We start from the raw sequence: 21925 nt of genomic DNA on the forward strand, positions 1-21925 counted from the left end.
TATTACTTACAGGGTTTCCTCTACGGCTTCGTCAGTTGCGAGGCAAATTAAAAAGATCGTATACCGTTCATGTATTGTGGTATTGTTGGAAGCTTTCGAAGCTTTCTATATTTTCTTTCTATACGATCGCCAGTCGAGGAAAATATTTGATTTTATGATATCTACGCGAGTTGAAAACGATTTATTTCACAAAACATTCATGTGGGTAGACTTTTGATTAAATACGATTTGGATAGAAGGAAAAAGCTTCTTCATATCTGTAATTGGTTTGATGGAAATAGGTCGGTTCCTATTTTCCCCATAGGTTTATTGAAATGATTCAATTTAAAGGGATAGGCGTATTGATAAATTGTATGACATGAAGTCTTAGGATATAAGGGATTGAAAAATAGTAGGTAGTGTGTGAGATAGGTGAGTATGTAGTGGCACAGATTATCTTCAAATACGTAGAGGTACAGAATCGTGTGAACTGGTTTCAATACTTTCTTTCTACTGAATATGTTGACCCTTCGTGCTCATCAATCATATTCCCATTAACGACCTAGTATTTTGAAAAAGTGGCGATTAAGTTCTTAAAAACTAAAATAGCATATAATTTTCACACATCAAATCCAAAAACGCACTCATCAAAAGATTACAGTTCAGAAAATTACAATAATTACATTTCTAAGCGGTTTTACCGCCATTCTCGGAAGCGCGCGAAAAAGGCAAAATGGCCGCTTATCTGTCAGGCACGCGCACGGCACGCGTTGCACCCCTCAACCGATTAAATGTAAATCAATCGTAAGAATGGACGAAAGAGATCGGTAGCATCGGTAGTGAATCCGCAAAAACATATTGAGTTACAAGTTTTATCTTTTATTTGCGTTTCCGATTGAGACGTATCGTTTTACAGATGATGATTGCTCATGTTATTGTGGTCTGTGGGATTGTTGTTTTTGCAAATGGAATTTTATGTAGCGTGGTGAGTTTAGCTAAGTAAATTGAACGGTATTTTGAGTAATTGCTTTTGTTTTGTTTTTGCAGATGCGGAAAGACTAAAGAGAAGAATGCTAGATGATATTTTTATCCAGACATGCGCCCAATTGGAATTAGCCTTCTTAAACTACACCATGAAATGCAAGGATTGTAATAACTTTGATATAAAAAAAATATTATAGAGTTTTTCTTATATCATGTGATAATATTCCTATATTTTATTAATTCCAACAAAAATGGCCAAAAGAAGACCTAAACAATAAAACACATTACAAACAAATCTCCCCACATTATTCAAAGCACCCCTAAAATTACCCGCTAAGTAAACACGCGTTACCTGTCAGATAAAACGGTTACAATACCGCCACACTTGCCACTGAGCCTGACGGCAAATACAGGTGGCAAACCATGGCAAACTACAGTCAATTGTTATGTTAACTCAAGTAGTTGATGCATGATATCAATGATCATTTCATTTGCCGTTTCAAGGGGCAACAATCGGGTATGAAAAGGGAGATGGGAGGCGCGTGGTGGCAGATTTTTATCGCGATTTTTTGGTTGATAGTGTAAAATTAAATAGGTAAGTTGTGAGAATTTTTTGATTGAGTGATGTCGTGGGAAAAAACTGCGAACATATTAGAATGATACACTTTGACTCGCGAGTCTTCTTTTTACCCATCTTCCAAGAAATTAGAGATACTTGCTGCAATATAAATAAGTAGCCGCTATAAATGATTTTGATATCAAAATTATTTGAACTACCTTCTTCTCGATACCGAAGTAACTGCTTCCCACACCTGGATAAAACTTGTCCCTTCATCATAAACGGGCTTCCTAACACTGGAAGAATCGGATTGGACTGGTATTTACTGAGATTAATGCAGAAGCAAACGAATATATTCCTCAGCTGTATAATATTAATAAAAAAATCGAATGAAGCAAAACGACTTTTTACTAATTAGGAAGTTAGGAACTGGGCATGAAAGACTGCATTTTCCAATCCAATAAATTAATTGTCTAACTTATATCCTGTACAAAATATTCACAGAGCAGCGGTGTGACGTTATGTCAAAGGGAGTTCATCCTTGGTGTCCGGTTACCGGACGAACGGACACGATATACGACACTTCCGTTTCCGAACGATCGACTTTCCGACAGGTGAGCTCCGCCCGATCGATGGATTTGAATTTATTATCGAGGTGTTAAACTTATTACAATAGATGTAATAAAGGCTTTATTAATGGTAATACCTCTTTTATTTAGTATTAACTGCTAAAATTTTGCTGTTCTTGAAGGAGAGATGTGGTGAGCTAAGAAAATCTTCATATGCTTAGCCACAATATCATATACTTAGCCACAATAACGCTTAAGACAGTTAGGTAAAATTAACCGTGTTGTTTCATGGCGTCCGTCATTAAATGGTTGATCAAACGGGATATACTTTATAATATATTTGCACAGAGATCAATGCAGTACGCATGGTCGACAAGGAGGCAGAATCAAGGGATGGGGAGTTGCACGTGGATGAATCAAAAACCAGTCCTAATAAGTTACTAGGTGGGTACGCTAAAAAGAACAATGAAAGGCTTCCCAAACTTTTATAACGGCCAAAAGTCCTCGATAGCAGTGCAAAAAAAAATTAAAGGCTCAGCAGCATCCGATTGGGCTAGAAGCCGACCCCAACATAGTTGGGGCAAGGCTATAATGTCGATACGAGTACAAATGGTACTAATGTCGATACGAGTATGTACCTACGTTTTTAGGAAGAAACCTCCCGAAATGTTATTTTAATGCGTATCTGAAATATTAAAAACAAAGATAACGAGACTTCTTGAACTTACATAACGTACGAACTTTTCAGGTTTTTACTAACTCGTATTTTTCAGATAGATAACTTAGCAAAACTGCAAGCTTTTCCAGAAAGTTCTACCATACCAATCTCCCTGTGTGGGCTGGACCACCTCACCGGCCGGCAGCTCGGCATCACTGTTCAATGGGCCGTGTGCCACTGCACGCACAACCTGACCAAGGAGTTCTCACGGTGTGACTTCCCGCGAGTTCGCGCCAAAATATGTTCGCCATTTTTTGTTGGCAACGCCATCCGTTAGTGTGAGGTTTCATTGAATTTAGGGAATTTAGGCTTTTATGTGTGAAGTATGTAATTTTAAAGCAGGTGGGTAATTATACTAAGTTCTAAATATATATCTTTTTAATAAAAGTTTGTAAATTAGCGGACAGTAAATCATGGTGTACCTACCTACCACGATGCTCTGCACGAATACGAGCACGGACAGAGATATAGAAAGAAAGATTGACGAGATTCTGGAAGTAAAAAGTTCCCTTGGGTCGCAAAACAGCCAGCCTAACAGCCTAGTAAGGGGTCTAACTTTATGCATACGATTAGGACATGGCTAAGCTAAAAAGAATTCTAACGTGGTAGGTACCACATTCAAAGACCAGTAAACGCCAAAGTAGTCAAACCCAAAACGGTCTCACGCCATACTCCCAATCTACCTGCAAATAATCGTTGTTCAATCAATTTGAAACAACAGGCGTGCGAGACTGGTTGACTCCGAGCCACGTGACAGCTACCTGGGTGGCCCCTGTTGGCTGATCGCTAATCCGAATGGATATTCTGTATCATGTTCGGAATATGGGATGAATACGTCAATAACCATTTTGGGGGGAAAATATTATTGGTGTTTGATTGTGTGTTGATAGAGGTGAATGAAAAAATGTCAAAACATTATTCTAGGTTCAAAAAGATACAATAGAAAGAGAACAAATGGTACAAATTAAGATACCGTTGGACTATTTAGGCTAAAAACTTATGTTCTTGAAGAATAGGTACGTAGTTAGGTAGGTACGTGGGTACTTTTAAGACTGCTATCGACGCAGTCGTTAAATTATTTTGTCAAAGATTTAAATAGAATTTAATGTAAAATCCTATCTATATTAAGTAAGCAAACTTATCGACACCTACACTGAAGTGCTGAAATACTGAAAAGCGCTAATCGATAGTCGCAACTGAAAACACAATACATAAGTCTAGTTACTAGACTCTAGTAGGTAGATATAAGCATGCAAAAATACAACCAATGAAGAACTACAACAACTCTAAACGTATGTAAATATAATTAATTAGCTCGTTACTTATCTAAACATCTCGGGACCGCTAAACGCTGCTCACCACAGAGACAAAAGCTTCCGCACGGCCGGCCATGTTAACCCGATACGTTGACAGCCACTTTCCCGCGCACAATATGTCATGTTTTTTTTTCAGACGAGGGGTTGGATACAAACAGCCAATTACGGCAGGGGCGGGAGTGCACTTAGCACACTTGAAAGATAGTTTAGTCACCATCAACGTGGTGTAAGGGCTCGTCCTCCGCCCGAAATGTAATTAAAAAATATTTTTCTAATTTTTAAACGCCCGCCTGTGTTGCCATGGCGCATGCTTCGACCGATACGTTTAATTTAATTAGTGAAAGGAGGTTTGGTGTAAAACTGTGATTTGTGATGTGTTCCAATATATTTTCGTGTTGTTAGTGGCAATTTAGTGAATTCTTTTGGATATTTCTTTTTTAAAAGGTGTGTATTTTTATTTTATGATGGAATATAGCGTAGGCGTTTCTATTTCAAATGAATAGCTGGGTAATTCAATTAAAACTGTCAGTGGTAGCACGTACACAGTAAAAAATATTTATCGGAAAATAAATACAGTGTTTCACAAAATCGTTCCCTAATGAACATCGAATTGGATAATATTTGATAAAAAAAAACCATTCAGTGAATCGCATTGCTCGTGTAAATTATAATTTCCTATTAAACTGCGCAAGTTTGTGTACCTTTTATGAGATTTTCAAGTGTGCGTTACCTACTGAAAAAAAAGGAAAAATTAACGTGTAACAAAACTATAGAAAACGAGGTAAAGTAAATTGTTACCTATTGACTGCCAAATTGTATTGCTTTTAAAATATCTCGGTTATCAACTTTATCGGAAACAAACCGCCCCTTTACTGATCGATCGTTATCGGCTTTGAGTATCCTGTAGACTGTCCGAACACAGCGTGAATTCTAAATAAGCGCGGATGTGATATTTTAAAGTCCATATTATATACTTATCTGGAATAGGGGGGTCAGATAGGGCAGTCGCTCCTTGTAAAGCACTGGTACTCAGTTATATCCGGTTAGACTGGAAGCCGACCCCAACATACTTGGGAAAAAGGCTCGGAGGAAGATCATATATCTGGAATTTTTAAAAAAGTTAGAGTTTTAAGTACCTACAGTAGTGGCAACATATCAATCCAATCTATTAAAACGAAGATTAAACGCGAACATATTTTCAATGGGCTGACCTACGCCATGCTGTAATAGATTTTCCTTCCATTATAGGGTTCTGTACCTCTAAAATAAATAGCTCTGAAAAGCCGTTGCTTCGTTGTCTGAGTTCTTCTGTCGTAACAAAGATACGTTTAATCATCGATACATATAATAGAGTTAGCACTAGGACCATTATGGTGACATTGATAAATGAAAAATGATTTCATGTTTATCGATAGCTTGTGCCTAAAATAACAGGGGTCGATCGATCATAAGATTAAGGTCTGAGGATCGGTGACCATCTATGTCATAACGATTTGTACATAGGTATTAGGCAGACGTTGTGGGTGGTCAGAAGACTAGGTACCCAGAAAGTGTGAAAAGCGTTATAACCAAGGAGTATCGTAGGGTTGCCCGGGTAACCTGGGTGTAGAGGTTAGATACAGGCTGTCGCTCCATTTAATACACTGGTATTCAGCTGCGTTTGGCAGCAGGAGTAAGGTATTCTTGGAATGCTTTGGAAAAACGTACTTCATTTCTTAAAAACGTTATGCTTGTCCTTAGAAAAAAGTTTTTACATACAACACATTGAATTGAAAGTATTTACATTCTTGGATTGTAACTACATACAACATAAGAAGAAAACATAAGAAATTAAGTTACATCAAATTTCAATGTGAAAAATTGAAACTTGGGCATTGAAACTATATGGTGTCCTAATTTTTGCACATTTTTATTCCATTTACTTTGAAAAAATCATTTTTTTATTTTTACTTATTTTTCTTTTATCTTTGTGTTAATCGACATATATTAACCAGTATATTAACGCATTTAATTTAATGTGATTATGAACGACACACCCGATATAAAAAAAAAATGGTTAGGTTAGGTTTTTTCCGTCAGGCTTTTCATAAATAGTCCAAAGTAATTTTTTAGAGACAGAATTTTGAAATAAAGTGCCATGCACATCTATCTGAAGATTAGAAAAAATGTTTTAAGAAAGCTATAGGCTTTTGGATCCCATTTTTCGGGAGCGTAGAAAGAATCCCATGAGACATAGGTAAAAACACTGGTAAAAACTAGTAGGTATGTGATACGCATATATAGAGGTAGAACTTTAACATGATTACAAATCGATACTAATATTTTAGCAAAATAAAGTTAATTTACAATTGGAGAAAGGGTCTGAGTCTACATAAACTTGGGTACCTCCAATCGGCTTACTCCAGTCGCGAGACGGATTATGTGGCTAATAAGATAATATCACGATTACACACCAATCAAATACATAATACGTAAGTACAGCTTGAAATGAAACTATTTATTGGTGGATTATGTAACGAAGAAGCGATTTTTAAATAGACAAATCGATGTGGTCGTAAGTATTTAGATTATTTGTCTTTAGAGGTCTGGAACGCTAAAAAACATTTCAAATTCTCGGTTTTGCCCGATTATTTATATTCTATAACAACATCGGTAATACATACTTCGAAACATTCTAGTAGGTACAATCAAAAAATTATCTCATAGTACTTGATTTTATTTCGCTCAGGACTCGGGACATTACAGAAAATATAATCCTATCTGTTGCAATCTGTCTACAGGCAAAATAAACAATTTTAAAATAAAATTGTAATAAGCACGTGGATAATAAAGGAATATCAGTTACTAGCTTGCCCTGCACAGAGAAGGCATAAGATGAAGTAGCCAGTCGATAAAGAATATTGATTACAATAGCATGAGTGTTATTCGGAAGTAGATGGGAATTAGATACCAGCTTACTTGTATTACATAAAAGTTTCATCAAAAACCGTATCTGTTGCGGTTTGAGGGTAAACAGTATCCGCCTTAAGAACTGTTCCAATAAATAAAGTCTGGACTCAGGAGATCCAGAAGATATTCCAACAATCTCGCATCCTTTGATAATTTATAATCAATTGACCTAACTCTAAATAACAGCGATATCGTATTATTTCCAGTTAGAATCCATCCAGATCCTTTTAAATCTAAACGAGTACAGTTTTCCATAAGGTAGCGATCTTGTGGTTGTGAGTATTAAAATGTAAACTGATACGGGATAGCGAGCGAACTGAGGTGTTTTAAAGAAAGGACAGCGTGTTTTAAGCGTCGACTACCTATGCGTAAATACCACTACCTAGGGCAGGTATAATCAGTATCTATAGACCTACTTCTTTTTAAAGATTTATTTAGAAAATTATCAGATTGAACCTCCAGCTTTGACGCACCGAGATGGAGAGAGTGCCATATTTTCCCTGACTAATGTGAATTTTACTAAAATCCACATTTGTTTCATGTAGAGCCCTCTTTATATCTTATCCTCCTCGAAGCACCATTAAAATATACGGCTTGTGATCTTACACCTTGATTGGATGCTTATTGATAAACTGATCTTTGATTGATATGTAGAGGTACTAATACCGAAACGTATAATTGCATGATAGATGAGTTCAGACTTTATTTTGATTTAGAACTCTAGAGAAACAGTAACAATAAGAACGCGTCCTACTTTTTACTATACCTACGTTGCCTTTTATGAGCTTTTGTGGCGAACTAGTAACCCGTTGACCTAAATAAGCTTCCAGCAATTTTAAAATGGCCCTTCCTCTTATTTCTTTTTTTTTTATATTTATGCTTCAAGTATTTTATTCTTAAGATAATTAGAAGGATGTTTCGTAAAAAGGTAGAAAAGTGTTATCTACGCATCTTGTATTTGATTAGAAAACTATATCATGGTGGTTTAGGACTTCTTACTTGTAACTTGCTTGAACACAATCAAGAATATACAAACTGAAAGTCTCTTGATAGGTGTATTTTGTGCAGCTTTTAATCGACTTTGCCGATAAAAGTACCTAACATTTTTTCAATTTTATAATGAAGTGGGGTGTATGTTATTGTAGTTAGTAGTTAGTAAAACAGAAAAAAGAGCACCAGCTCCCCACACCTCAATAACATACTTTTCTAAAGTAACACATATATTATGTTCCTAAATTATTACCTACCTAGTTACACTAAGACCAAACCTCCAAATTCCAGCATGCCAACCCGCGACTACAAACGTCGGAAACTGAGCATCTGTTAGAGAAAACAATGCTATCAATCTCCGCCCCTGCGCCATAGAGATGCGCGAAAGGCGGGGCCATGGATTGCTATGTGCCGAACAACCCCCAGTTCGGGCTCGTGGAGTACTGCGCGGACCACGGGCTGTGCTGCGACCCGCTCCAGTGCTCCTGTGTCGACAACTCCTTGAGAGACTTCCCCGAGGAGTGTTGTCAGGTGTGTATTTGGGTCATCATTATTAATCAACCTGATTTTATGTGTAGGTTCCTGGATGTCTTCAAGTGTTTGAAAATGTTTTTTTTTGTGTGTGACTAGTTACTTAGGTATTGAAAAGATCTCTAGCTCAAAATTTTAATATGCGACAGCTGTGAAGTAAAAAAATCATGTCCTACGTTGGGCGCCAGATCAAGACTTAATGATTACAACTTCAAAATGCGTGTAAAAACAATCAACGATCGCAATTCTCTATTTATAACAATAATTGCATATAGACAAATGAGATATCAATTCGTATGAGAAACAAACTCTCATCATGTGTTGTTCGGATGTCGAACCTATTTACTCTTTTCCACTAGACTTACTTACGACTAGGGCTGCCATCTCGTATTTCCCCAAACCCGGACAAACATTAAAAAAACCCGGACATTTGGCGTAAATCGCAATTTTCCCCGAACGAGTACGATTTTGTGTAAACAAAATAATACCTATTTTGTAATCCATTTACTATTAACATATACTTAAATTCAATGCGGTGCTTTCTTACATGAAAAGTGTCCGGGTTTTCCCCGGACGCTTCTAGAAAACCCGCCCGGACGTCCCCCGGACGGGGTCAAAACGAGGACAAATCCGGGGAAACCCGGACGGATGGCAGCCCTACTTACGACCATTAAATAAATGCCGATAACATGAAAACTAGAGTTCTAAATCTATGTTTAAAGCCTTTCAGAAATACATATTGCTTATGTTGCAAGACAGTATGCAAGTAAAGATAAATAAATAGCTAGGTAATCACAATTAAATATTTAGCTAAGAAATTCTAACAAGTGGTATGATTTTTGTTTAAAATGGATTATAACTTCGGATTTTCATTTCAATTAATGCTTTTCAATCAGACCTCGATATTCATCATCATCAGCATTTCACAAGACTCATCTCAAATAGATAGAGAAGAAAAGATAACCAACACATATTTGCATGAATGACCTGCAGAATTAGTCTGTTTGTAATATTTATTTAGAGGATATTGTCCCGCTTCTCGGCAAATGGGGTTTTTTATCTTCGTCCATCATATTTTGAGACATATCTTAGTATACAAGAGCTCAAAAGATTGTTTGTTTGTTGGAATGCACTAATAATCTTAGCAGTTCCGATTTGAAACATTGTTAGATAGCCCATTTCTCGAGGGAGGTTATAGGCTAATTAAACCAAGTTGTGCGGGTGAAACCATTGGCAGAAATGAGTAAATAAAGCATACTATACAGCCTGACTATGTACACGCGGGATGGCGAGAGTTGACGTGATCATCCCGCGCGCACCTGTAATCAAACCAGCTGTCTACGTCCCACTGTTCGAGTGGACCATGGGAGTGTGACTGAGTTGACGAATATACGTTACTGGCGACCCGCCCGGCTTTTATCGTATACTAGCTTCTGCCAGCGGTCTCTGCACGAACCCGGATAAAAAGTAGGGGAACAAATATTAGGGGTTAAAGTATGAAATTGCCGTTTTATTCTAGTAGGTTTTTGAATTGCCATAGAGTCTTCATGGTTTGAGGTTTTCGAATGGAACTTTTTTCACGTGGTTTCTGTGATGTTCTTCTTTTAAAAAATGTGAAACATTTGATTATCGATGTTCAATTGTTTTTGTTATTCAACTTAAACAAGAAAGATGGATACTGCGAAAATTTGAGTAATTTTTGAATATGAGTTCCGACGCGGGATTGAACGGCAGAAACACCCCGCAATATCAATGCTGCATTTGAAGAGGTGTCTGCTAAAGAACGCGCCGTGCGATTTTGGATTAAACGCTTTCGTGGTGGAAACTTCGACTTGAAGAACGAGCCATGAGAAAGACCGCCTGACAGGTGATTAACGAGAAATTAAGAGAGACGGTGAACGCCGATCCTAGTCAAACTACCCAGATACCCAGCCGAACACCGAATAATGTTGAAAAAATTAGCAGTAAAACAGCCACGACTCATGAATCGACCTTCACCGCTATTGCTCCATGACAACGCGAGGCTTCATACAGCAAAATAAACCGTTTTAACTCTTCAGGAACTGCAGTTGGAAACTATTCGTCTTCCTCCATATTCGCCAGACCTTGCTCTAACGGACGACCATTTTTTTTTGTGATTTGGACAATTATCTACGTCACAAGAAGTTTCTTCCCAGGAGGCAGAACAAAATTCTTTCACACTGTTTGTGCAGTCTAGATCCTCAGAGTTCTATCGTAAAGGCATAAATGACCTTCTTATTAGATGACCGCAATGTATAGATAATAATGGCAACTATTTTGATTAAATAAGTTTGTTAAAAATTTAAAAAAAATACAATTTAGGTTTTCAGTACAAATCGGCAATTTCATACTTTAACCCCTATTATAATGACCACCATAACATGCTTTGATACCCTAAGTTTTGTAACCAGAAATATCTATTGAACACCAGAAAAATAAAGTCTAAAAATGTAATAGTAGGTACCAGCTATTTTAGTCACGACTTCACTTTAAATTGTATTCGACCACCAAATTTAGTAAATGATCACCAACTCTTGACGACCAAATTAATGTATTATTTTTGCCTAAATAAGTCACTGTGATTGCCATAAAATGTAGGCTTATCCTTACTAATATTATAAATCGGAAAGTGAATTTGTTTGTTTGTTTGTTTGTTTGTTCCGCTTTCACGCCGTAACTACTGAACCGATTGCTTTGAAATTTTGCAGACGTAAAGTTAGAAGTCCGGATTAAATAATAGGGTACTTTTTATCCCGAAAAAAATAGATATTCCCGAGGGAAAACATAAATATTGTTTGCTTGATGGATGGATTGTAGATGGCGCTGTGTGTCGTTTACAACAAGGTAATATATTGCAAACGAATATAAACATGGACATTTAGAAGCTAAATGAAACGATAATGAATCCCCGAAAATGAGGAATTCCCGAGGGATGATGTACAATTTGTTTAATCGTCTAAACTGTTTTTTTTACATCTACTTATATATTGCATACGAATATGAACATATAAATTTATAAGCTAAATGATACGATAATGAATCCTCGAAAATGAGGAATTCCCGAGGGATGACGTACAATTTGTTTTATCGTGAAATAACTATAATTCAACGAATTACTAATTGGTATAAGTATTAGTTAAGTTATTTAGTTCTTGAGGTATGCGATAGATGGCGCTGGGTGTTTTTAAAACGTGGTAACGATGTGTTTTTAAAATACGTAAGAAGTGGAATGATAGCTTTTTAAAACGTGGTGCCGTTGTTTTTTTTAAGATACGTAAGAAGTGCAATGATATCTCGCGCTTTAACCTGTAGCTCATTGTTCAATCGCGAGCTTCCCGATAGCTCGATAGATGGCGTTGTGCTTTTCTATATCGCGGTGTTAAGGTTCGCCGCGAATTAGTCTTAAGGTGTTTTGAAATCAGTGGGGCCCAGTAGGGCCAGGGCCAGCCGGGCTGCGGGTTGTTCGAAAGAGATACCGCGGCCCTGGTATATAAAAGGCCTAGGACGGAACACGACGATTTTAGTCAGTAAGAGTCTGACACTCCCTCATCGCTGCTAACCCACAGCGGGAGGGGTCATTTGATGATTTTACGCCGCTAAAAAAAAAATGGTGTTTTCAAATAAATATTTTTTTTTGTACTCGCTCTGGAAGCAGTGTCTAACACTCATACACTTATTCGGTGCACTTTTCGACTCATTTACTTGCTGTTTTATCTTTATTCACTGATTTTCGCTTTTTTTGGTTCCTACCATTTTACATTGAATTGTGTATTTTATAGATTTTAGGTTTTAAGCAGTAGCTGTATAATAGTTAGGTTTAGTTAGTTTAGTGCTTTTTTTCTAGGTCTTAGATTTTTCCGTGGGAATGAGAAGTTTTCTTATAGTTGTGATTTATACCGCAATATAACCGAATTCCACGCGGGCGAAGCCGCGGGCGGAAAGCTAGTTACCAAATAAAGTATTATGATGCCATATTAAGTTATGTGTCCGGCTTGCAATGCATGCGTGAGTGTCAGTATGACGAGTGACAGGGGAAAATGGAAGAAAATGACATATTGCGCCGACCCCAAGTAAAATTGGGAACAGGGCAGGAGAAAGAAGAAGAAGAATGTGTTTCTCAATACACTCCCTCGAAAACACACTCTTATCGCACTGTTTAGAGGCATGCAATAGACAATTTTCCACCCTAGTGCAGGAAAAGGGTCCCCATAATGTTATAACTCTTATTGTATCAGGCCGAACTTATTTTTTTGGAGTCAGTTTACTTAAACAGGGTAGTAAGATGTAAAAACTTTGATTTTCATTTTATATTAAAACGCTGGTATAATTTTGATGATCATTTACTACTTTTGGTGATCATTTACTACTTTTGGGATAACAATGATTTATTTAGACTCATTTTGCTTAAATAGGATAGCAGAATTTAAAAACTTTGGTTATAATCTTACTTTAGAATGGTGGTATAATTTTGGTGATCATTTACTATTTTTGGCTTACGCATGATTTATTTTGGAGTAATTTCACTTAAATAGGATAGCAAAGTGGTAAAACTTTGGTGATAGTTTTACATTAAAATGCGAGTCTCATTTTGGTGATCATTTACTATTTTTGTCTGCTATTTGTTACTATATCTGGTGATCAGTTAAACATAAGCCAAAAAGTAGCCTATACTTAGCCTTCCTCGATAAATGGGCTATCTAACATTGATAGAATTTTTCAAATCGGACCAGTAGTTCCTGAGATTAGCGCGTTCAAACAAACAAACAAACAAACTCTTCAGCTTTATAATATTAGTATAGATAATTAGACATTATATGTATATGCTTGCGGCAGGACCTAATGAGCGCATCCGGCCGTGCTCTCGCTGTGGCGGCATATTGGGCTGACAAAGTGTAGTCTCACTATAAGACATGTCATCGACACGAAAGAAGAAGCTACATTATAAACCTTACTTTTTATCACTTTATCTATTAAAAACCGGATGAAAATCGGTTGAGTAGTTTCAAAGATTTACGCGTGCAAAGGAACATAGGGATAAAGGGACACAGGACAGAAAAGGGACTTTGTTTTATACTATGTACTTAGTGATTAACAAAGATGTCTTCTTACAGCAGGAAAACGAAAACTGCTGCCCAGAAAATGGCGAAGAGCTAAACGCGTTAGGCGATACCATCGCTTGCTCGGCGCTGTCGCCGGACGAGGCCTGGCCCCCGGAGGACATGGGGTCATTCTCTCTGCCTCCCCTCGACCTGGAGCCGCTGCCGTCGCTGTTCCCCTTCTCACCATGCTCGGGATACAAGTATGTGTTCAGAACTATAGGCTAGAGATACCATCGCTTGCTCGGCGCTGTCGCCGGACGAGGCCTGGCCCCCGGAGGACATGGGGTCATTCTCTCTGCCTCCCCTCGACCTGGAGCCGCTGCCGTCGCTGTTCCCCTTCTCACCATGCTCGGGATACAAGTATGTGTTCAGAACTATAGGCTAGAGATACCATCGCTTGCTCGGCGCTGTCGCCGGACGAGGCCTGGCCCCCGGAGGACATGGGGTCATTCTCTCTGCCTCCCCTCGACCTGGAGCCGCTGCCGTCGCTGTTCCCCTTCTCACCATGCTCGGGATACAAGTATGTGTTCAGAACTATAGGCTAGAGATACCATCGCTTGCTCGGCGCTGTCGCCGGACGAGGCCTGGCCCCGGAGGACATGGGGTCATTCTCTGCCTCCCTCGACCTGGAGCCGCTGCCGTCGCTGTTCCCCTTCTCACCATGCTCGGGATACAAGTATGTGTTCAGAACTATAGGCTAGAGATACCATCGCTTGCTCGGCGCTGTCACCGGACGAGGCCTGGCCCCCGGAGGACATGGGGTCATTCTCTCTGCCTCCCCTCGACCTGGAGCCGCTGCCGTCGCTGTTCCCCTTCTCACCATGCTCGGGATACAAGTATGTGTGGTTCAGAACTATAGGCTAGAGATACCATCGCTTGCTAGGCGCTGTCACCGGACGAGGCCTGGCCCCCGGAGGACATGGGGTCATTCTCTCTGCCCCCCCTCGACCTGGAGCCGCTGCCGTCGCTGTTCCCCTTCTCACCATGCTCGGGATACAAGTATGTGTGGTTCAGAACTATAGGCTAGAGATACCATCGCTTGCTCGGCACTGTCGCCGGACGAGGCCTGGCCCCCGGAGGACATGGGGTCATTCTCCCTGCCCCCCTTCGACCTGGAGCCGCTGCCGTCGCTGTTCCCCTTCTCACCATGCTCGGGATACAAGTATGTGTAGTTTTGAGTGAATATATAGGTCACATTATAGAATTACAACTTTTTACAGGAGTGTACCTACATTTTATTATAACAACCTGTTCCATACATTGTCAGAAATATCAAATACCACATTAGTTTGATGGGGCTCCTAAATGGAGATGGAAATGCCGCGCACATTACAACGATCAGGGGCCCGATTCTTCTAATTTTACTAAAGCGACATACAATTCGAATTCGACTGAGATCCAATCCCGACTCAATTACGATTGAAGCATATGTGGCATTCCACTATTCTTTCTTTTAATAAACATTTTTATCCTTTTCTGTCATTCAATAATGAATCATTTTGTCTGCAAATGATTTACGATTGCAATATGATTGTAGAGCAAACTACCGTATAGATCAAAATCACCAAAATAGCAGACCAATCGCAAACCAATCGAATGTCGTTGGAATACGATTGGTCTTATATTAGTAGCAGAATGCCCGATATGGTTAAAACTGCTATTGCGATCATATTGCGATTCAATTTTAACATTATTAACTTAGGAGAATCGTGCCTTCCCTACAATGTAATATTTTTTCAAATCGGTTCAGTACTGTTCGAGTTCGTTCATGACAAAAGTGCAATTCTCGCTTCTTTATAATATTAGTGTGAGTAGCTGAAACACTAACTAGGTACTTGCTAGTACCTGAAAATTCAAAACTCACAACGTCAGTATTATGAGAACTAAACAGCTCATCATCCCCCGAGCCTTTTTCCCAAACTATGTTGGGGTCGGCTTCCAGTCTAACCGGATTCAGCTGAGTACCAGTGCTTTACAAGAAGCGACTGCCTATCTGACCTCCTCAACCCGGGCAACCCGATACCCCTTGGTTAGACTGGTGTCAGACTTACTGGCTTCTGACTACCCGTAACGACTGTCAAGGATGTTCAATGACAGCCGGGACCTACAGTTTAACGTGCCATCCGAAACACAGTCAATGGTGTCTAAGATATACTTAGAAAGTACATACAAACTTAGAAAAGTTGCATTGGTACTTGCCTGACCTGGAATCGAACCCGCGCCCTCATACTCGAAAGGTTGGTTCTTTGCCCACTAGGCCACCACGACTTTCCTATAAACAGCTGTCCTAGATATAATCATTACCTATTATAATCAATACCTACCTGAAAATAAGCATTCGCGATACCGCGAATACCTACTCAATCCTTCGCCACGAGTTTCGTAAATAAAGATTGATTCCACCATTAAGATAACAGAGAGTTAACAGTTGAATCTCAGTTTAGAACTCATTCAGACTTTTACTGACTAAAACCTACTTACTTATATTACTCATGGAGCCCTTTTTGAGCCTCCTTTTGGGCCCCGGCACTCTTTCGAATAATCCTGCAGTTTGTATAATACTTATGTTTTATTTTTACGATTTGAATGAAAATAGATAGGTATAGGAAAGTTGATAGATGTGTGAATAAATAGTTCAAGATAATGTGCTGCTTTACCCAACTACTATATTGGTTAATACAACCATACGCCATTAGGTATCTGTGCTAACATAGTTATGATTAATCTGAGTTTAACAAAACGATGCAACCCAACACATCCCGTTTCACCAGCAGGAGCGGCGCGGGGGAATGCAGGGAGCGGGGAGGGGGCGAGGCGGCGGACGTCCTCCTCTCACTCAAACACGCCGTCGTCCATGGCGACTGCGCCTCCGAGGCCGTGCACCCACAGGTACAACCATCCCTTTCTCTCTCACTCAACTTCCCGACTAACAAAACAAGGACGGATGTATTTATCACTGTTCAATTTAGTTAGAATATCCCATCTCGTTCGTTCTTGTACGTTTTTGATTCGCTATTTCTGTTGTACAAAAGGGGTGTTTGGAAGGAAAATCTTTGTATGGAAAACTGTGGAAACGGGGGTTCCGCCCTACAAGGGTTTCGATATGAAATAATTGTAATTAATACGGCATCTTGGATTATTATCGGCTTCCCTTTATTAATGTTCCTGTGAGGCTTCGCGGGATTTATTGAAATTAGAAATTTTGATGAAATTATTAAGTCGATGTATTGACATAGCGAATCCTAATCTCTCAGCCAGTTCATTGAATATTATTATGCAATATCTATTCCTGTTAACGAAGCTTATTAATTAGGCTACTGAATTGATTGTTCAATGATAACATTGAATCTATTTCTGGGTAATAAATTGGCAATTACATAAGATGTAGACACAATGAGATGAACCCAAATATTTTGTTGATCAGACTTTTGGTTGGATCTGTTATTTCAAACTAAGTATTACATATTATGTACTTGATTGAGAAAACACTCACAATAATTAGGGGTTTAAAAACAATTTGATTAATGATGTCCCAGTGTTTACCCATATCCTAAAAATAAATAAGTTTAAATATTCATTTGCAGATTGAATTTTTACATCTCCACGATCATTACTTATGTTGAAAAATCATCGTGAATAATGAATGGGAATTAACTACGACGGCTACGCAATCGCCGTAGCTAGGGCGCGTAGCAACCATTGTAGCAGCGTAGTCTATTGTGCTACAAATACATACATTATGTAGCGACGGTTTTCCCTTCAAATACATAATAATATGTTTTTTTAAGGGTGGAACACATTTATTTATAAATTAACTTATCCCTTTACCGACTCCTTTACCGTAGACTAGTTAGTGATATTAATTCAATGAAAGTTACCTAAAGTAAAATAAAGCAGGCGGAGCGGAGCCTGACTTTAAAGTAGGTACAGCGGTCGGAATTCTTTAGCAGTCTTTTTAATCGGAATCAGTTATTGATTTACAAAGTGCAAATAGGTTTCATGTACACGTTTTATTTATTCAGACAGCACAGACAAAACATATTTCCTTCGCAGGCATTATTTACTGATTTTCACACATTCAGGTATCCTCCTCATCACATTATTACTTTTTCAGTTGTTAAGTTGAATTTTTCCTCGTTCTACTAACTAATCTTGAACCCAGATGATGGTGAACAACGGCGGGTACCCGTACTACGAGCACTACGGGGGCGCGCCACTGTTCCCCACCATGAGCGTCAACGTGAGCATGAACATGACCATGCATGGGTGTCCGCCGGAGCAGCTGTGCTCGCAGGTCAGTTGGAGAAAGATTGAATGTTATTTAATGAAGGTTAATTTTACATGAGACACAAAAATGCCTTCAGTAATTCGCCACTTACTATGTGTTTTGTGAGGACTAAAGATGAATCAAACTCCTCCGTCAAAAGAAAATTAAATCGGAAATCGGAATCGGTTTTTCTTTGAAGATACTTATTCTTTTCTGTCGAGAGTTACTAAATGGCCTATTAATAGACTTTTTTAAGTGTTGTTTATTGATGTCTTTTATAAATAGATTGATGACCGTTTCAATTACTTAACATTGTTTAAATTTTCATAGCAAGGTCTACTTTTATCGAACTGTAGTTAATGCCTTTATGCCGAATGCTGCATATTATTTTACAATCACAAGAGAAAAGAATAGGGCTATTTCAGAAACTCGTGGTGAACCTGAACACGGCAGGTTAAATTTTTAATTTAATCATTTATTCTAGATGCAATGGAACCAGAACGCATCAACGCCATCAGTGAACGTGGTGTACCCTCAAACGCAGAACGTGATCAGCTCGTCTTCCTACCCTTCAGCCACTTACTCCTTCACCGCCGACTTCCGCGCGCCTAATCAGAGCGACCCCCTCATCACTGCCACATCGACCTTCAAACCATTACTGCAGAACCCTCAGAAACCGAACCCGAACTACTCGTTATTTCAGCAGAAACCTAATTTTGCTAATCAAAAAGGTTTAGGTCAGAGTCTAAAGAGGCCTCCACCGAAGTTGTATGCGCAAGAGACGCAGAAAGAACAGAATATGGGCAGCGGGTATATTCTCAATCAGGGCCAGATGCATCCTCAAGAGTATGGATATGCGGCTTGTGTTAATTCTTCGGGGAAAGTGCCGGTAAGTGACGAGACGTGTTTGTATCTGTCACCGTAAGATTGTAAATAGCATTAGATATAATCTATCTCGCGAGATTGTAAATTGTAGAAATATTGTAAACCTCACAATATACCCTTGTGTACTCCCCTTATATACTACCTTATGTACTCCACTGATATGATCCCTTATATACTCCCTTATATGTAAACACACCCTACGTAATTTCTTTTAACTTTGGTATGTACTACTTTGTTGTGTAATAAATGAATGCATTGAATGTGGAAGAACTACCTACGTGGATACGTGGATTTTCGGCCATACTGGACGGATGTGCCGATAACCTTTTTTGATCCGGCCCTGCTAACATTACCTTAAAGGCAATCCTCATGTTTAAGATATTCTTTCCCAGGTGGGAGCACTCAGCACATGCTCAGAAGACGACGAACAGAAGCCAAACCTGTGCCGTATCTGCGGGAAGACGTACGCCAGACCCAGCACGTTGAAGACCCACCTTCGGACCCACTCTGGAGAGAGACCTTATAGATGTGGTGATTGTAACAAGAGCTTCTCGCAAGCTGCCAACCTGACTGCCCATGTTAGGACGCATACTGGTCAGAAACCTTTTAGGTGAGTAGATTGTGAAATTTAGGGGTTTTTTGTTTTGCGGCAACTGGCTGATAAGATAATCATGATAGATGGGGTTTTTGCATTGATGATAGGCGTCGATGTGGTTGAAGATGGAGCATGCTTGCCTAGAAGTAGCAGATTCAGTCTTGACTGGAATACTTACAGGTTGTAGAGATTGAAAAACACAGACTCAGACAGGGTGTAGTGGAACATCCTTAGCTGGTCATAAAAAAGTGTTTCCAAAACTTTTGAAAACTGTTTCTTTTGTGAAAATTCCTTATTTACAATTCATCTTTTTTATCAATTCCTAGGTGTCCAATATGTGACCGTCGGTTCAGCCAAAGTTCCAGCGTCACCACACACATGAGAACACATTCTGGAGAACGACCCTACCAGTAAGTTTTTTCGCAAACTTAATTGTTGAAGATCGTGATTAATTTTTTTAGTAAATAGTTGAAGACAGCAGCGTTCAGCAGCTACTGTCTCCTTAATATACGAGTAACACCAAGTTTCCACCAGTGGAAAAAAGCTTATAAGCCTTTCTCGATAAATGGATTATTTAACACTGAAAGATTTTTCAAATCGGTCCAGTTGTTGCTGAATCTATCTCTTGAGCTTTATGTATTAGTAGATCAAGCAACTGATGGTATTTACACTTGTTTTCTTTGTCTTTCTCTAAGTTTTCTTCTTTGTTATCAACAGGTGCAGATCCTGCAAGAAAGCCTTCTCAGATAGCTCAACGCTGACGAAGCATTTACGTATTCACTCCGGAGAGAAACCGTACCAGTGCAAATTATGTTTATTGAGGTAAGAAACAAAAACTTTGTATCTGCCATTCAAGGGTATGAAAACTAAGAAATTATCAAGGAACTAGCAATCATCCATATCTCCTTTCTTTCCTTTATTCGTGTAGTTCGTGCTAATATATGCCAGGGCTATGAAAAATCTCAAGTAACATCCCCTTTACAACTACTCCCAGATTTTACAATCAAAGCTCGTAATACTAAGGTCATTTCGTTTGTGGTCCCCAGGTTCTCCCAATCCGGCAACTTGAACCGGCACATGAGGGTTCACGGCAACATGTCAGGAGGCATGCTCGGCTGACACTTGCAGAGGTGCGGCCTCTCCGCCGTCTACTATTGAACTGAAGCAAAACTGTCATGGCGCCCACAAACGCCATGTTGAATCGGAAGAGACTTAAAAAAAAAGTGTTTTGATTTATTGAACTAAGTAGTCAGAAAATATGAACCAATATTATATATAAGGATTTTACTGTTAGAACTGCAATCCGTAGTAAATCCGTGAGTAGATCTCAGTATTTTTTGTGTTTCAATAAAAGTTCTGCTATAAAAACGTTAGGTGTAGTGAGAGCATTTATGTTTGTATGCACACATACACAGCAGATATGAAAAGCCAGAAACTATATTCCCTTAGACAAACATGGAGTATTGACCATCATATTTTAATTGCTCTATGCATTGTGTAAAAGTACCTTTTGTGATTGACATAACAACAGAGACTTCATTGATTTGTGTGAAACGGCCCTTACACATCTACGGTTCGATAGATCTGCGAAAGAAGTCCAATAATGTGTAGATTGTGTAGATATGCCATGACAAACCCCAGTCATTGCATTGTACAAAAAAAGTTCTAGAATTTTCTGTCGGTCTTTTTTCGGGGCACTATAATGTATCTTGTGTCCAATTTTGAAATGTTAACAATTTGTTGTAAATATGACGAAATTATGTGAAAATGTTTGTACATAAATATTGTTAGTTTATAGATATTAAGTAAATATTCCAATATGTCAGTATTAAAATGTTCTAGTCATTAATGATAGCACTATTGAAGTTACTTAAGTGATGAGAATTTTTGAAATTCTGTCCTACCTATATTATACTGGTATTGTGAATAAATATGAATAATTTTAGATTTACAGTTGCACTCATCAGTCACCTCTATCAGTATTATTGAATCTTATCTTTGTAAATGAAATTGTGAAATATACATAAAATAAACGAATACTTCAAATGTGTGCATTGTTGATTTAATTTTAGCTTTACATTTTAATGAACCCTGAAATCGTACAGCATTTTCACCATTTTCATTTATTTAAAAAAGGCGCTCTAGTTTCGGGTTGCCAGCCATAGATTCAATGTTATTACCATTTTGTAAAAGTTTTTAGTTTTGAGTGAATGTTTATTATATTAAACCTGTAAAAAAATCAGGGTCCAACTCAATACTAATAACAAATTAGATTAATTGTCCTGCATAATAAAAAAGTAGTAGTAAAATATTAAATCTGTCACCACTAGTATATTATTTTGGAACGCAATAGAAGCGTTCACAAATAAATTAACGTCGTAGGTTTTTTATACGTCACGTACTCACTTTCTCAGATTTGGTTATTTTCATAGAACAATAACGACATCGAATTTATTAACCATC

At 38.5% G+C, this 21925-nt stretch overlaps 1 protein-coding gene across 1 annotated transcript; it reads left to right on the forward strand.

The window, feature by feature from the left end:
• The first annotated feature begins 4389 nt into the window (after positions 1 to 4389).
• On the forward strand, positions 4390 to 20694 carry LOC110383472 (protein glass). The gene is made up of 10 exons (XM_064040210.1): positions 4390 to 4569; positions 8356 to 8595; positions 13728 to 13915; positions 16487 to 16604; positions 17878 to 18009; positions 18467 to 18871; positions 19260 to 19477; positions 19789 to 19872; positions 20180 to 20284; positions 20509 to 20694. Exons 2-10 carry the CDS (start codon positions 8461 to 8463, stop codon positions 20579 to 20581), a joined length of 1458 nt encoding a protein of 485 aa, XP_063896280.1. The 5' UTR covers positions 4390 to 4569; positions 8356 to 8460; the 3' UTR covers positions 20582 to 20694.
• Positions 20695 to 21925: the final 1231 nt, after the last annotated feature.

Source organism: Helicoverpa armigera, chromosome 21 (genome assembly GCF_030705265.1).
Source record: "Helicoverpa armigera isolate CAAS_96S chromosome 21, ASM3070526v1, whole genome shotgun sequence".
NCBI lineage: Eukaryota > Metazoa > Arthropoda > Insecta > Lepidoptera > Noctuidae > Helicoverpa > Helicoverpa armigera.

Coding starts and splice junctions, on each gene's coding strand:
- LOC110383472 (XM_064040210.1), top strand. CDS start 8,461: ATGGATTGCTATGTGCCGAACAACCCCCAGTTCGGGCTCGTGGAGTAC. Junction 19,873..20,179: donor TCTGGAGAACGACCCTACCA/GTAAGTTTTTTC, acceptor TGTTATCAACAG/GTGCAGATCCTGCAAGAAAG. Junction 20,285..20,508: donor TGCAAATTATGTTTATTGAG/GTAAGAAACAAA, acceptor TGTGGTCCCCAG/GTTCTCCCAATCCGGCAACT.